The 14,058-nt window shown below is 49.4% G+C and overlaps 1 protein-coding gene across 1 annotated transcript in view; it reads right to left on the reverse strand.

Annotated features, from left to right (window-relative positions):
• Window positions 1-189: 189 nt before the first annotated feature.
• The window catches only part of RELB (RELB proto-oncogene, NF-kB subunit), a 29,690-nt gene continuing 15,821 nt past the window's right edge, over window positions 190-14,058 (reverse strand). Inside the window, exons 6-12 of the mRNA XM_060083107.1 lie at window positions 12,881-12,972; window positions 12,568-12,699; window positions 10,940-11,044; window positions 5,706-5,921; window positions 4,821-4,889; window positions 4,605-4,682; window positions 190-980 (exon numbers count right to left, since the gene is read on the reverse strand). Coding sequence (XP_059939090.1) covers window positions 595-980; window positions 4,605-4,682; window positions 4,821-4,889; window positions 5,706-5,921; window positions 10,940-11,044; window positions 12,568-12,699; window positions 12,881-12,972 — 1,078 coding nt within the window. The 3' untranslated portion in view covers window positions 190-594. The remainder of the gene's footprint in view (window positions 981-4,604; window positions 4,683-4,820; window positions 4,890-5,705; window positions 5,922-10,939; window positions 11,045-12,567; window positions 12,700-12,880; window positions 12,973-14,058) is intronic.

A 14,058-nucleotide genomic window follows, 5' to 3' on the forward strand; every position in this document is an offset into this window, starting at 1 on the left:
GGAGGGGCGGAGCCTGGCGGAGGGTGCTTCCGCTCACGCGAGGGGCGGGGCCTATATTCGGGCGAGGAGGGAGGGGCGGGGCTTGGAGGAGACGAGCAGTGTGTCAGGAGATCCTGGAGACGGTACGTAAGGGCCCCGGTTGTTTCTCAAGCGGAGAAGAGAAGAGACCCCCAAGGCTCAAAATCTCATATTTATTGGGAAGACTCAGAACAAACAACCTACCCCCCACCTTCAAGCCTGGGGACGGAGGGCGAGGATCTGCACCCTCCTATATGTACACAACAGAATCCGCCTGGAGGTGTCCCCGCTTGTGAGGGCTGAGGCAGCAGCTTTAACAAGCTAGCGCTTGAGAGCCAAGCAAGCCCCTTTTCCTCTCCAGACTCAGTTTTCTCACTTGTAAAATGGGCTCAGGGGAAACCGATGCTACGGAGTTTCTCGCCAGCGCTGAAGATGTCCGATTCAGAAGGATGAGAACGTCGGAAGACTGACCAAGGGCCGCCCAAGGGTATGGGGGTGCTGGATATCCTGGTTGGGTTCGCACGGCCCCTTCCACCTCCCTCCCCACCCAGCGCCTCTCCTCCAGCGCCGCGGGGGCTACGTGGCCTCAGGCCCCGGGGACAGGAGGCTGCCCCCAAAGCCCGCCTCGCGGTACTGATTGGGGAACATGTTGCTGCCCACGAGGCTGGCAGTGCCTCCGTCCCCGGGGCCTGGGGACTGGTACGAGTCCAGCGTCAGCGGCTCGGGGCCGGGGGGCTCCCCGACCGCGGCCCCTGCACCCCCATTGCCCGCGACAGCGCTGGTGAGTGGTGGCGCTGGGGGCAGCATGTCCAGCATGGTGAAAAGCGTGGGGGCAGCGGGGTCGTAGGCAAAGCCGTCGTCCAGGAGGTCCGGCTCGCAAGGGGGCTCCAGGCCTGGGAGGGATACGGTGCCCGGGAAGAAGTCTGTGTCTGGCAACAGCGCTGATGGCGGGAGGAACGGGCCTGCAGGGATGAGAAGAAAGAAGAGAGTATGGCGGGCTTTTAGGGTCGACCTCCGGCCAGGCCCTAACTCAAATGCCCCCTCTGTTGCTAAATGCTTTATCGGTGTGGCCTCCTATAATGCCAAGAAGAAACTCTGAGTAGGGACTATCACCGTTCTCTACCTCCCTTTTTTTGTTGTTGTTGTTACAATAATTTTTTAAATTACAAAATACAAAATATTTGTAACTACAAAATAATTACAATTTTTTGGTAATTTTTTGTTACAATAATTTTGTTGATGTACAATATTATATGTTCCAGGTGTACAACATAGTAATTCACGATTTTTTAAGGTTATACTCCACTTATAGTTATTATAAAATATTGGCTATATTCCCTGTAGTGTACAATATGTCCTTATAGCTTATTTATTTTATACATAGTAGTTTGTACCTCTTAATCCCCTGCCCCTATCTTGTCCCTCCTCCCTTTCCTCTCCTTACGGTAACCACTAGTTTGTTCTCTGTATCTGTGAGTCTGGTTCTTTTTTGTTATATTCACTAGCTTTTTTCTTTTTTAAGATTCCACATGTAAGTGATATCATACAGTATTTGTCTTTCTCTGTCACTAAGCTTATGTCCTCCAAGTCCATCCATGTTGCTGCAAGTGGCAAATTCTCTTTTTTTTTTTATGGCTGAGTAGTATTTCATTGTGTATATGTACCACATCTTCTTTATCCATTTATTTATTGATGGACACTTAGGTTGCTTCCATTTCGTGACTAATGTAAATAATGCTTCTATGAACATTGGGGTGTGTGTATCTTTTCAAATTAGTGTTTTCATTCTTTTTTAAATACATACCTGGAGTGGAATTACTGGGTCATATGGTATTTGCAAATGATATGACTGATAAGGGGTTAATATCCAAAATATAAACAGTTCATACAACTCAACATCAAAAACACCCCGATTTAAAAATGGGCAGAAGACCTGAACAGACATTTTTCCAAAGAAGACATTACAGTTGGCCAAAAGGCACATGAAAAGATGCTCAACATTATTAATCATTAGAGAAATGCAAATAAAAACCACAGTGAGATATCACCTCACACCTGTCAGGATGGCTATCATCAAAAAGACACAAATAGGGGCTTCCCTGGTGGCGCAGTGGTTGAGAGTCCGCCTGCCGATGCAGGGGACGTGGGTTCGTGCCCCGGTCCGGGAGGATCCCACATGCCGCGGAGCGGCTGGGCCCGTGAGCCATGGCCGCTGAGCCTGCGCGTCTGGAGCCTGTGCTCCGCAACGGGAGAGGCCACAACAGTGAGAGGCCCGTGTACCGCAAAAAAAAAAAAAAAAAAAAGACACGAATAGCAAATGTTGGCAAGGGAGTGTAAATTGGTACAGCCACTGTGGAAAGCAGTTTGGAGGTTCCTCAAAAAACTAAAAATAGGGCTTCCCTGGTGGCGCAGTGGTTGAGAGTCCGCCTGCCGATGCAGGGGACACGGGTTCGTGCCCCGATCCGGGAAGATCCCACATGCCGCGGAGAGGCTAGGCCCGTGAGCCATGGCCACTGAGCCTGCGCGTCCGGAGCCTGTGCTCCGCAACGGGAGAGGCCACAACAGTGAGAGGCCCGCATACCGCAAAAAATAAAAAAATAATAAATAAATAAATACATAAATAAATAAACTAAAAATAGGATCATTCTCATTTAATAAGCAAACAGGCAAAATAACTTGCAGTCCACAGGTGAGTTGCAGAAGCAGGGTTGAGACCATGCTCCTGTAGTGCTAGGGAGTTTTCCCCAAGAATGAGGAAGAGGAGGCTCCAAAGCCCCCCCCAAAATAAAGACAACCCGAAAAGTGAAACATCCACACCATGGGAGACCCAAGGGAGAAGTCACAAGTCCCAAAATTGTATAGTAAAATGGTAAGTGTCACTGTGGGAGAGTCTCTCTTTTCGAGACAAGACAAACCTCACCAGCAAAGGCTGACTACACTTGTCTCAGAAAGAGACGCTGCACTGCTGGAACTCTCATTTCCCAGCCTCCCTTGTAGCTTGATGTGACGAAGTGCTGCTGGCTGAAATGTGGGTGTGATGGCTGCAGCTGCAACAGCCACCTTGGACCATGAGGTGGAAACTATGAGCTGAAAATGGCAGGAGTTTGGGTCTCTGATGATCATGCAGCCACCAAACCATCCATGGACTACCTACCTCTGGACTGTGTTTATGTGAGAGGAGAAATAATGTTCTATCCTACTGAAGCCCCTGTTATTTGGGGTTTTGCTATGAATGCAGTTAAACATGATCAAATGCAGTTAAACAAATGCAGGTGGCATTCCTGCTTTCTGGCAAGTTCCTAACATCTCCTGGGCACCAACTCTATGTCAGCCACTGTGCTAAATAACTGTGTGATGTGACCTCACTAAATTCTGGAAGGAACCCTAGGAGGGGGGGTCTCCATCTGCAAGTTAAGTAAACTGAGGCCCAAAGAGGTCATACAGTGGATAAATTGTGTCCTCAAATTCAAACCCAGTCTGATTCCAGAGGCCATGCTCCTAACCATCACACTCTAGTGCTAGGGCAGCTTTGCCACAAGGATGAGAGAGGGGAACTTTAGACACTGGGAAATCGGGGTGATAGAACAAGTGGATGAATGACGGGTGGCTGATGAGGAGAGGCTTTGGGGATTGGGAATCGAAGGTTGATGAAATGGACTAGGATTGGGGGTTTCTAGGGGCAGAGCTGTTGGGCATTGGTTACAGTGAGTTGGGGGGACAACAGGTGATAATTGAAACCTTCAGGGTGGGACTGGCTGGAGTGGTCCAGGCTCAGCAGACTCTGAGTGGTTGGCAGCTGGCTGGGAGCTGGGCGCCGTGGGGTAGCTGGGGTGTTGGGGACAGCATTCTTAGAGCTAGTGGTCAGCGAGTGGGGAGGCTTTGGATGGCAGCCAGACCGGGTTAGACTTCATGGGAACTGGAGGCTGGCATGTGAGTTGAGACGAAGGCCGCAGTAGAAGAGCCCAGAGGGTGGCTGAATTCAAAGCTGGCTGGCTCTGACACCACCCCCATTTATCCACCGTCTACTCCCTACTACTGGTTTCACATGTCATCACTAATCTAAACCTATGCCCAGGTGCAGCTCCCCGCTCCACCTCAGACTGGCTGTGTGACCTTGGGCAAGAGACATCGCCTCTTTGGGCCTCAAGGTTTTCACCAGTAAAATGGGGGTGGGACGTGGGGGGAGATGACAGCACCCACCCCCCCAGGGTGATGACCCAGATTAAGTGAGTAAGCACGCACAAAGCAGTTATGTGATCATTATATAGTGTCTGTAAAAATAAGTGCATTAAATGTTAAAAGGTCAGTGAGGTAGGTATGTGGTGAGACTTTTCAGAGGAGCCCTGAGGCTCTGAGAGGTAGAGCCACTTGGTGAAGGTCACACAGCAGGTAAATGGCCCAGTGGAGATCAGAGCCTCCAGACTGTGTCCAGAACCACTATTCTTTCCACTTTATGTTGCTGGCTAAGTGGTGAGGCACTGCCCTAGTAGGAGCTCCTGGGGCACCTGAAAAGGCCAGAAAAGCAGGGCTGCAGCTCACCCTCAGCCCACCTTGTGGGCAGGGGCTTGCACTGAGCCAGGACCCACCTGAGCCGTGGCCGGGCAGGAAGTGATCCAGGAAGGCCGGCTTTTTCCTCCGCCGTTTGCTTTCGATGCCATGGGGGTCTGAGGGAAGGCAGAGATGAGGACCCCTGGATCCCAACAGCCCCTCCTCCCCAACCTGGGGTGGGCCAGGGCAGTGGGGTCAGTCATCCCCTCCCAGTAACCTGGAGAGGGATGTGAAAAGGGGCAGAGGGAACACACCAGAGCTATTCAGCTCCCCAAGGACATCGGGCAGCCCCCGTTTCCGCTTCTTGTCCACACCGTAGCTGTCTGTTTAGGAGATACCGGAGGCATGCAAAATAATCCATTAAAAATAAGAATTAATGAAGAATTAATTATAGAGACCATTTGGGAAGTTGTTTTGCAGTTCTGGTTTTTGCCCAACCAATGCAAATAGATGTCCACATCTTAATCAGAATAAAACCCAAATCCACTTCTAGCTACACTGGAACGTCCCAGGCACAATCCTGCCTCAGGGCCTTTGCACTTGCTGTTCCCACTGCTTAAAACACTCTTCCTCAACTCTTACCACTTCCCTGGAGAATTGCTTAGTCATCCTCCCATCCTCAGGTCAGCCGTCCCCTCCTTTAGGAAGCTCTTCCTGAGCCCTAAAGGCTGGGTCAGGTGCCCCACTCTGGGCAATCCGAGTTCCGTAAGCAATTCCAATCCCAGCCCTGCCCACTCTGGTTGTCACTGTATGGGAATGGATCTGTCCCCCTCTCCCCATAAGACTATGAGCCTCGTAGGGTAGGGCTGGGGCTGTCTCAGTCACCACTATGTTCCCAGCACTACCCAGCGAGGGCCAGGCGTGAGCAGGCATGCTGAGGGGAGGATTGATTAAATAGTCCCAAGATGTCATAAAATGGGTACTATTATTATTTCCATTTTGCACAGGAGGCGTCTGAGGCTAGGAGAAGCCAAGATCGCACAGCCAGTAAGCAGCAGACCAGGATTTGAACCCCAGTCTGTGCAACTCTGAGCCTGCATTCCACTTCTGCCTCTTCCCCTTTCCCCTTCGGGTCACCCCAAGCAAGACCAAAGACCTAGTCTCTGGGGCGGTGGGTCACCCTGGGTGGCCGTGGTTACCATGGTCCCGAGGCAGGTACGTGAAGGGCAGAGGCTCACTGCAGACCCCATCAGTAAGCCGCTGCAGGAAGACGTTCACCGTCACAGGTTCAACAATCTCCAGGTCCTCGTAGGGTGGTGTCTTGAACACAATGGCAATCTGGCGGTGCACATCGGCCTGGGAGAAGTCAGCCCGGCCTTCCCAGGAGGCTCTGCTGAACACCACCGATATATCCTCTGGCAGGAAAGTGCGGGCGTCAGCTGAGCCAGGACACTGGTCCACCGGACACCCAACTCACTTAGCCTCCCCCAAAACCAACACCAATATTTCTAAGAATAAAACTAATCATAATAAAACTAATCATAGTGGCAGCTAACTTTCGGTTGAGCACCTACCGTGTGCCAGTCACTGACATACACACACACACACACACACACACACACACACACACACTCATCTAATCCTTTAACAATCCAAAAGGCAGGTAGAATGAATATTTCCACCTCATCAGGGGCCCCCAAGACCACCATCAGATTCAGTGATTCACTAAGGGGACTCACAGGACTCAGCATATAGTTGTACTCATGGCTATGATTTATTACAGCAAAAAGATAGATGCACAGGCAGTAAAGAGGAAAGGTGCCTGGAGCGAAGTCCAGAGGAAACCAGGTGCCAGCTTCCAAGAGTTCTCCCCAGGGGAGTCACACAGAACATGCACACCGCACACTGCTGCCCCCAGTGGCAACACACATGAAATGCTTCTACCAAGGAAGCACATTAGAGACTTACTGCCCAGGGTTTTTACTGGGAGTTGGTCAAGTAGGCTCCCTCTAACTGGCACATATCAAAATTCCAGACTCCCAGAAGGAAAGCAAATGATCCACACAAACCATATTGTTTGTACGGTTTAGGTACAGTGAGCCACTCTTAACAGTCAGGGAATGGTAAGAGCCCTCTCAAAGTTCCCAAAAGCCAGCCAAGGGTCAACCTTGTAAGCTGGGCTTCCAAAGGCTAACAGTCTCAGACCTGCTATGTTAACTCTTTTCTAGACACCCACTTCATAGATGGGGAAACCGAGGCTTGGAGGGTTTAAGAGACTAACCCAAGGTCATACAGCTGGTAGCAGAATAGTCAGGATTCAGTATGCTACTCTGCCTACTATTTCTTTTTCCTGTCTTGTTGCATTGCCTCTCATCACACTAACTCCACATACTCCACTCCACAATGTGCTTTATATGTGTTGGAAAGACATGGTTTGCCTCTAAGACACATAATAATCCTATGAATAAACTACCTTTAGGAAGTCCATTATATTGAGGGGAAAGCAAAGGCACAGGGAGGTTAAGTCACTTGTCCAAGGTCACAGAGTCAGCAAGTGGTGGAGCCAAGATGGGGATCCAGGCAGGCTAGAGCTCTTCACCACCAGCTCCTACAGCTTGAGGAAGTTACTAATAGCTCTGGGCCTAGTTTCTTCACCTTCAAGAGGGAAAGTCATAGTACTCACCTCACAAGAGTTGTTAGGAGGATTAAATGAGTCACTCCAAGAAAAGGGCTTAGAAGAGGGCTTAACATGATAGGTGCTCAGTCCATGTTAAGTATGATAGTTTTTATTAGTATTATGCAAAATACTAGCTCCAGGTCTGGCACTCAGGAAATCCTCAGTAAATGCTAACTCTCTGTAGTGTAGTTTTTAGGTACATGGGATCCCATCTCATCCTAACACCAGCTCATTTTAGGGATGAGGAAACAGGCTCAGGGTGGTGAAGTCACCTGCCCGAGATCAGTCAGTGAGTGAATAATGGAACAGGACTCACATGTACCTCGAATCATTCACCCAGGGCAGGAACAGTTTCCCTGCCCTGACCCCAATTCCCAGGCTCCTAACAGCCTCCTTGGCATTCCTCAGATTTCATCTCAAATATCACCTCCTCTGGGAAGCCTTCCCAGATGCCCGGACAATGTCTGGACTTCCTGTTGTTTAATCTCAGCACTTTGTCTTCTTCCCTCTCGGCATTACTCACATTTGTAATTTGTCTATCTTTCCCTACCTCCCTCTAAACTGAGAGCCCTGTGAGGGCAGAGGCTGGGCCTGTCTCTGTCACTGCTATGTCCCAGCACTGCCTAGCACAGAACCCAGCACAGAGGAGCCACCCAATAACCGTTTGCTCATTCATTCAAAATCTTATAAGAACCTCCCACTCCTGGGTACATATCCAAAAGAATTGAAGACAGGTGTTCAAACAAAAACTTATACACAAATGTCTAAAACAACACTATTCATAATAACCAAGAGGTGAAAATAACCCAAATGCCAATTAACTGATGAATGGATAAACAAAATGGGATATAGCCACATATGGAATATTAGCTATAAAAAGGAACAAAGCACTGATCCCTGCTACAGCATGGATGAACCTTCATAACATTACGCTAAGTAAACGAATCCAGACATAAAAGGCCACATATTGTATGATTCTATTATATAAAATGTCCAAAATAGGTAAATCCATAGAGACGGAAAATAGACTGGTGGATGCCAGAGGCTGGAAGAGAGGGGAATAGGGAGTCACTGCCTAATGGGTACTGGGTTTCTTTCTGGGGTGATGAAAATGTTCCGGAACTAGAGAGTGGTGGTGGCACAACCTTGGGAATGTACTAAATGTCAATGAAGTATACACTTTAAGATAGTTAAAATGTTTTGTTTTAAGAGTAAACCTTGCAGGAAAAAAGAAAAGAGAGAGAGAGAGAGAGAGAGAGAGAGAGAATCAGGGAAAAAAAAAAAGTTTGTTTGTTTGTTTTTTTTCCCTGAGAACCTCATGTGTGCTTGGCCCTGGACTGGGTGGTTCTGGGGACACAGCTGCTCACCAGGATACTCCCAGGTCCTGCCCAGACAACCCAGTGGTGGGAGGGTGGGGATGGAGATAGACGTTAACTATATAACCATACAACCTGAGAAAGGATTGTGGGGGGTGGATTCCTGAGGCTGTAGCATGTTCTCCTACCTTCCTCCCTTCTCACTGCCCTCCTGCCCCATTGGTCTCACTGTTCCTCCAACAACTAGGCCTGCTCCTACCACAGGGCCTTTGCACTTGCTGTTCCCTCTGCTGGAACACTCTTCCTCACATGGCCACACAGATTCTTCGTGGCTCCAGTGTCACCTCCTGGGAGCGGTCCTCCCTGGCCCCACTAAGTCAAACTGTGCCCCACAACACCTCCAGCCATCTCTCTCTATCCCCTTCCTCAGCATTATCTATCTCCAGATACTACTTTTTCACCATCTTCCTGATTTTTTTTCAACTCCCTTTCTTTATTTTTTACTTTTCCTCCCAGAAGCACAGACCACCTGGATTCAAATCCTGTCTCTACCTGACTACCTCTGTGACCTTGAGCAAGTTACTTAATCTTTCTGTGCCTCGGTTTCCTCATCTGTAAACAGGGAATAAGAGAATCTACCTCATAGAACTGTTAGGCAATTAGATGATTGAATAAATGACGCATACAAAGTGCTTAGGACAGAGTCTGGCACTTAATAAGAGCAAGATAGGCTTCTCTGGTGGCGCCGTGGTTGAGGATCTGCCTGCCAACGCAGAGGACACGGGTTCGAGCCCTGGTCCGGGAAGATCCCGCATGCCGCGGAGCAACTAAGCCCGTGAGCCGTAACTACTGAGTCTGCGCTCTAGAGCCCGCGAGACACAACTACTGAAGCCCGCGCGCCTAGAGCCCGTGCTCCACAATGAGAGAAGCCACCGCAATGAGAAGCCCACGCACTGCAACAAAGAGTAGCCCCCACTTGCCACAACTAGAGAAAGCCCGCACGCAGCAACGAAGACCCCACACAGCCAAAAATAAATAAATAAAATAAATAAATTTAATTTAAAAATTAAAAAAAATAATAAGAGCAAGGTAGGGCTTCCCTGGTGGCGCAGTGGTTGAGAGTCCGCCTGCCAATGGAGGGGACGCGGGTTCGTGCCCTGGTCCGGGAAGATCCCACATGCCGCGAAGCGGCTGGGCCCGTGAGCCATGGCCACTGAGCCTGTGCGTCTAGAGTCTGTGCTCCGCAACGGGAGAGGCCACAGCAGTGAGAGGCCCGCGTACCGCAAAAAATAATAATAATAAAAGAGCAAGGTAAATGTTTGCTCTTCTGTTGGTGGTGATGTTATTTATAATAGAGTCACATGATAGAAGATACAAAGGATAGAGAAAAGATATATACAATAAAAGAGAGGGACTTCCCTGGTGGTCCAGTGGCTAAGACTCAATGCAGGGGGCCTGGGGTTCGATCCCTGGTCTAGGAAGATCCCAATTGCCACGGAACAACTAAGCCCGGGCACCACAACTACTGAACCTGCGCTCTAGAGCCCGCGAGACACAACTACTGAGCCCACGTGCTGCAACTACGGAAGCCTGCGTGGCTAGAGCCCGTGCTCTACAAGCGAAGCCACCGCAATGAGAAGCCCGTGGGCACCGCAATGAAGAGTAGCCCCCACTCGCCACAACTAGAGAAAGCCCACGCGCGGCAACGAAGACCCAAGGCAGCCAAAAATAAATAAAATTTAAATAAATAAATAAATAAATGTGGAATAAAAAAAAAAAAAGATCCCGCATGCAGCAACGAAGATCCCACGTGCTGCAACTAAGACCCAGCACAGCCAAATAAATATTAAGAAAAGAAAAAAGAGAAAACTCTCCCCCAGGTTTTAAAAAAACCCTGTTTTTAATTGGTCCAATGGTTAAGACTCTGGTTAAGACTCTGCGCTTCCAATGCAGGGGGCGCGGGCCAAAAATTTTTTTAAACAACCAACAAAAAAAACCCCAAAACCCTATTTGAAAAAGGGTTTTGACATTTGAACACATGTGAATCATGTGGAAACATCGTCCATTTTCTCCATTCGTAGCCCTGATCCAACTGTCATAAAGCATTTATTTGTGCAACTCCACGATTTTAATACCAGAGTCCCCCCGGAGCTCATGATGGCAAGGCCTGCCAGGTACGCAGCGCAGACCAGCACTGTTTGTTTGTTTGCGCCTCCTTCTTTGTTCATGAATGAGTGAGCAGCTGAGTGAGTGACTCAGTGAGTGAATGAATGAATCAATTGGCTGTTTCTGTCGGCCTCCAAAAGCAAAGCTCTGGACCCTTCTATTCGGCTCCCCTGGTTAACTGGCTCTTCTTCACCCTCTCATCCTCCGGGCTCCCCAGCTGCCCCTGCAAGCCGGCAGACCCCACTCCACCCACTCGCTGCCCCAGGCCCCTCACCTTTCTGCACCTTGTCGCACAGCAGGTAGAGCTCCTCGCCACCGGTGCACGGCCCGCTCTCCTTGTTGATTCGGCAAATCCGCAGCTCTGACGTGTTTGTGGACTCTGGGAAAGAGGAGAGGACGGGGCACACAGAAAAAATGAGAATTCAGCCATCAAACCCTTACCAGGTACCCCATGGGTGCCCACTCCGGGGTGTGGAGAGGTGGGAAATGGAGAAGCCAGGGTGCCTGATCCAGGCAGGAGGGGCTAATGGACAATTATGAGTCCTCTGTGCTGAGGTCCAGTGAGTGTCTGCCCAAAAGGGAGACCCTGAGACCTCAGGGAGGGGTTGGTGGGGTCAGGAGTCAGGGATGAGTCTTAGATGAGGGCTAATGGCCTGAAACTTGTAGTAGACACATGTTGTTTTGCCAGTCTAGCAGTCCTGGCCCTTCTTCTGTTAACAGCCCCCCCACACCCCAGTTTTCCTTTAAGGAACCACCCCCCACCTCAGTCATGGGGATTGGGTAGGGCGGAGCCCACTCCCAGCTCAGCAGTGATCATTTGCCCTAGACCTGGCCAATCAGAGCATCGCCTCCTTCTGGCTACAGCTGATTAGTCAGAGAGGAGGACATGACTAAAACTAGGCCAATGAGAGACAGCCCTGGGACTTTGAGCAAAAATACTGAGTCAGAGAATCTCTCTTTGGGAGCCGGGGAGAAGTGTCATGCTGGTAGGATGTAAGACTAGAGCTGCGTACAGTTATTTGGCCCCTGCATGGGAGGGCCCTGCCAAGAGTGACTCTAACATAAAGGAAGCATGGTTGAGAGATGGAAAGAGATCCCTAATGACATCACTGAGAACCTGGATGCAGCCAGACCTGAAGCACTGTGCTACCTCTGGATATGTTTAGTTAATGGAACAAATTCTTTTTTTCCTTATTTGAGTTGGGATTCTATCTCTTGCACCCATAAAAGTCCTGATTGAATTAATATCCCTGCCCATTTTGATGCCTGTGGCAGTCACTGTAGGCTGGCTAAAATCTAACAGCCATTCCCAATCTCCTCTTCCATACCTGTACCCCTCTATAGAGGATGAAAAACCTAAATGCTTGCTTTCTCAGATTCTCTTGCAACTAAGGGTGGCTGCGGGACCAAGTTCTGGCCAATGAGACATAAGGAGATGTCTACCAGGGTGATTCTGAGGAATATATTATTTTCTCTATGAAAGAGAGAGAGATTATTACTCATGCTGCCCCTTCTCAAGGGCTGCCTAGTATAGTTGTACTGGTTGTGCATTCTGCAACACCAGAAAGCCCCATTCCCAGAGGCTAGTAAATGCTGACCCCTAGAATTGGGCAGTGTACAGCCTGCACACCACACAGGGTGTCACTGCCCATCATGCCTTGAACACAGACACGATGTATGGAGCTGTGGCAGCCAGCTCAGGACCATGAGGGAAAGCCCAAGAGAATCACAGCGCTGCTGAACCAGCACCCTGATACAGCTGAGCAGCTGAATCAATAGGAACAGCCTTAATAACTGAGAAAAAAAAAAAAAGAACTCCCTGTTTGTTCATGCCATTGTATGTGGGGCTTTCTGGTACCTGCAGCCAAAGACAATCCTAATGGAACAGCACCCTCGACTCACTCTTGTCGTAGACGGGCTCAGAGAGCACAGGGTCCATCCGGCGCATCTGTCCTTGCTGGTCCCTGTATGAGGCCTGGAAGCAAATCCTCACAACATTCATGTCCACCTCCTGATGATTCTTCAGGGACCCAGCTGTGGGAGAGATACGGGAAGGCTGAGTGTGGGGGGTGGAGACCCTGGTGGGGGGATGGGGGACAGGGAAGGGATGGGGCTGTGGCGATGGTGGACACTGGAGCAGGCGAGGGGACAGGGGTGGCGGAGGGGGGGAGGGGTCTGAGAGGACAGGAGGCTGAGGCTAGGCGTGGGGACTCACCATTGTAGGGGTCGATGCCCAGCTGAATCTTCCGCTCAATGGCGGCCTCGATCTCCTTCTTCCTCACACACTGGATGCCCAGGTTGTTAAAGCTGAGTCGGGGGGAAGGGGGGAAGGGGGTAATCCTGAGGGGGCAGGTGTAGCCCTAACCCACAGGACGGCTCTGGTAGGTACTGTCTCAGGGCTCACAGTCTCAGAGGCTGAAGCCCCCCAGGCCCAGGGGTCCCAGCATTGGGAGGGGACTGGGGTTCAAACCTTTCAGGGGTGTGGAGGATTCTTGAGAGAACTTATCTTTACCACAGGAAAGCACCTGTTGACCTCAGTTATAATAAGAAAACTGCAAATTAAACAGCAATGTGATGCCAATTTAAAAAAAAAAAAACTCATCCAAACAGCAGAGATCAAAACGTCTGACAAAACCCTCTGCTGGAGATATTGTGGAGAATCAGGCACTCTCACCCATTGCTGGCAGGACTGTAAGTTGCCCCAGCAATCACATATTGGAGGACAACATGGCAGTATTCATTCATTCTACCAATATTTCCTGAGCACCTACTGTGTGCCAGGGACCGTGCTAGGCACTGGGGGATACAGCAGGGCACAAAAGAGATAAAATCCCTGCTTTCATGGAGCTGACATTTTCACTAAGTTTATAAATCACTAAAAGTATAAACGCACAGACTTGGGGCCAGCAATTTCATTTTTAGGAATTCATCCTGCAGAAGAAAGTGTATATACGTGAAGCTGTTCACTGAAGCACAGTTAGTAATAGAGCAACAAGAGATTGGAACCATTGTGGGTGCCCATTCATAGGGACTTAATTAATTGTGTGCATCCATACATAGGAATACTATGCAGTCAATAAAAAGGATAGGGCAGCTCTAAATGTACTGACAGGAATGATCTCTAAGATGTACTGGAACATAAAAACAAGGTGCAAATGTCTGCTACCATTCATGAGGGAAGGAAAAAAATATATATGCGTAGCATATCTTTAGCTGCCTCCAGAAAGAGGCACTGGTGTCCAGAGGACCAAAGATGGAAGGAAATTTATTTTTCACTGCACACCCTTTCTGAACCTTTAAATGTTTAAATTAAAAGCATATAAATTATAAAGCGAAAGAAAGAATGGGACTTGCAGCTAAGTCAGGTCTGTAGTCAAACTCCAGCTCTGCCAT

This window comes from Mesoplodon densirostris, chromosome 19 (assembly GCF_025265405.1).
Source record: "Mesoplodon densirostris isolate mMesDen1 chromosome 19, mMesDen1 primary haplotype, whole genome shotgun sequence".
NCBI lineage: Eukaryota > Metazoa > Chordata > Mammalia > Artiodactyla > Ziphiidae > Mesoplodon > Mesoplodon densirostris.